Source organism: Gavialis gangeticus, unplaced genomic scaffold, assembly GCF_001723915.1.
Source record: "Gavialis gangeticus isolate Ggan-Ray unplaced genomic scaffold, GavGan_comp1, whole genome shotgun sequence".
Taxonomy (NCBI): Eukaryota; Metazoa; Chordata; order Crocodylia; family Gavialidae; genus Gavialis; species Gavialis gangeticus.
In genome coordinates, this window is record NW_017729016.1 from 6,584,044 (window position 1) to 6,584,302 (window position 259).

At 68.3% G+C, this 259-nt stretch overlaps 1 protein-coding gene across 5 annotated transcripts in view; it reads left to right on the plus strand.

Annotated features, from left to right (window-relative positions):
* The first annotated feature begins 11 nt into the window (after window positions 1–11).
* RBBP6 (RB binding protein 6, ubiquitin ligase) overlaps window positions 12–259 on the plus strand; it is a 41,428-nt gene continuing 41,180 nt past the window's right edge. For all 5 annotated transcript variants that reach the window (XM_019512776.1, XM_019512778.1, XM_019512779.1 and 2 more), the window contains exon 1: window positions 12–224. In XM_019512776.1, coding sequence (XP_019368321.1) covers window positions 59–224 — 166 coding nt within the window. In that variant the 5' untranslated portion in view covers window positions 12–58. The remainder of the gene's footprint in view (window positions 225–259) is intronic.

The following is a 259-nucleotide window of genomic DNA, read 5'->3' on the forward strand; positions in this document are numbered from 1 at the left end:
GGCAGGCCGCTCGCGCCCGTCCCGCGCCCCGGGCCGCGTGCCCCCCGCCGGCGCGGCCATGTCCTGCGTGCACTACAAGTTCTCGTCCAAGCTGAACTATGACACGGTCACCTTCGACGGGCTTCACATCTCCCTGTGCGACCTCAAGCGCCAGATCATGGGCCGCGAGAAGCTCAAGGCGGCCGACTGCGACCTGCAGATCACCAACGCGCAGACCAAAGAAGGTGCGAAGGGAGGGAGGGGAGGAGCAGGCTGCCCC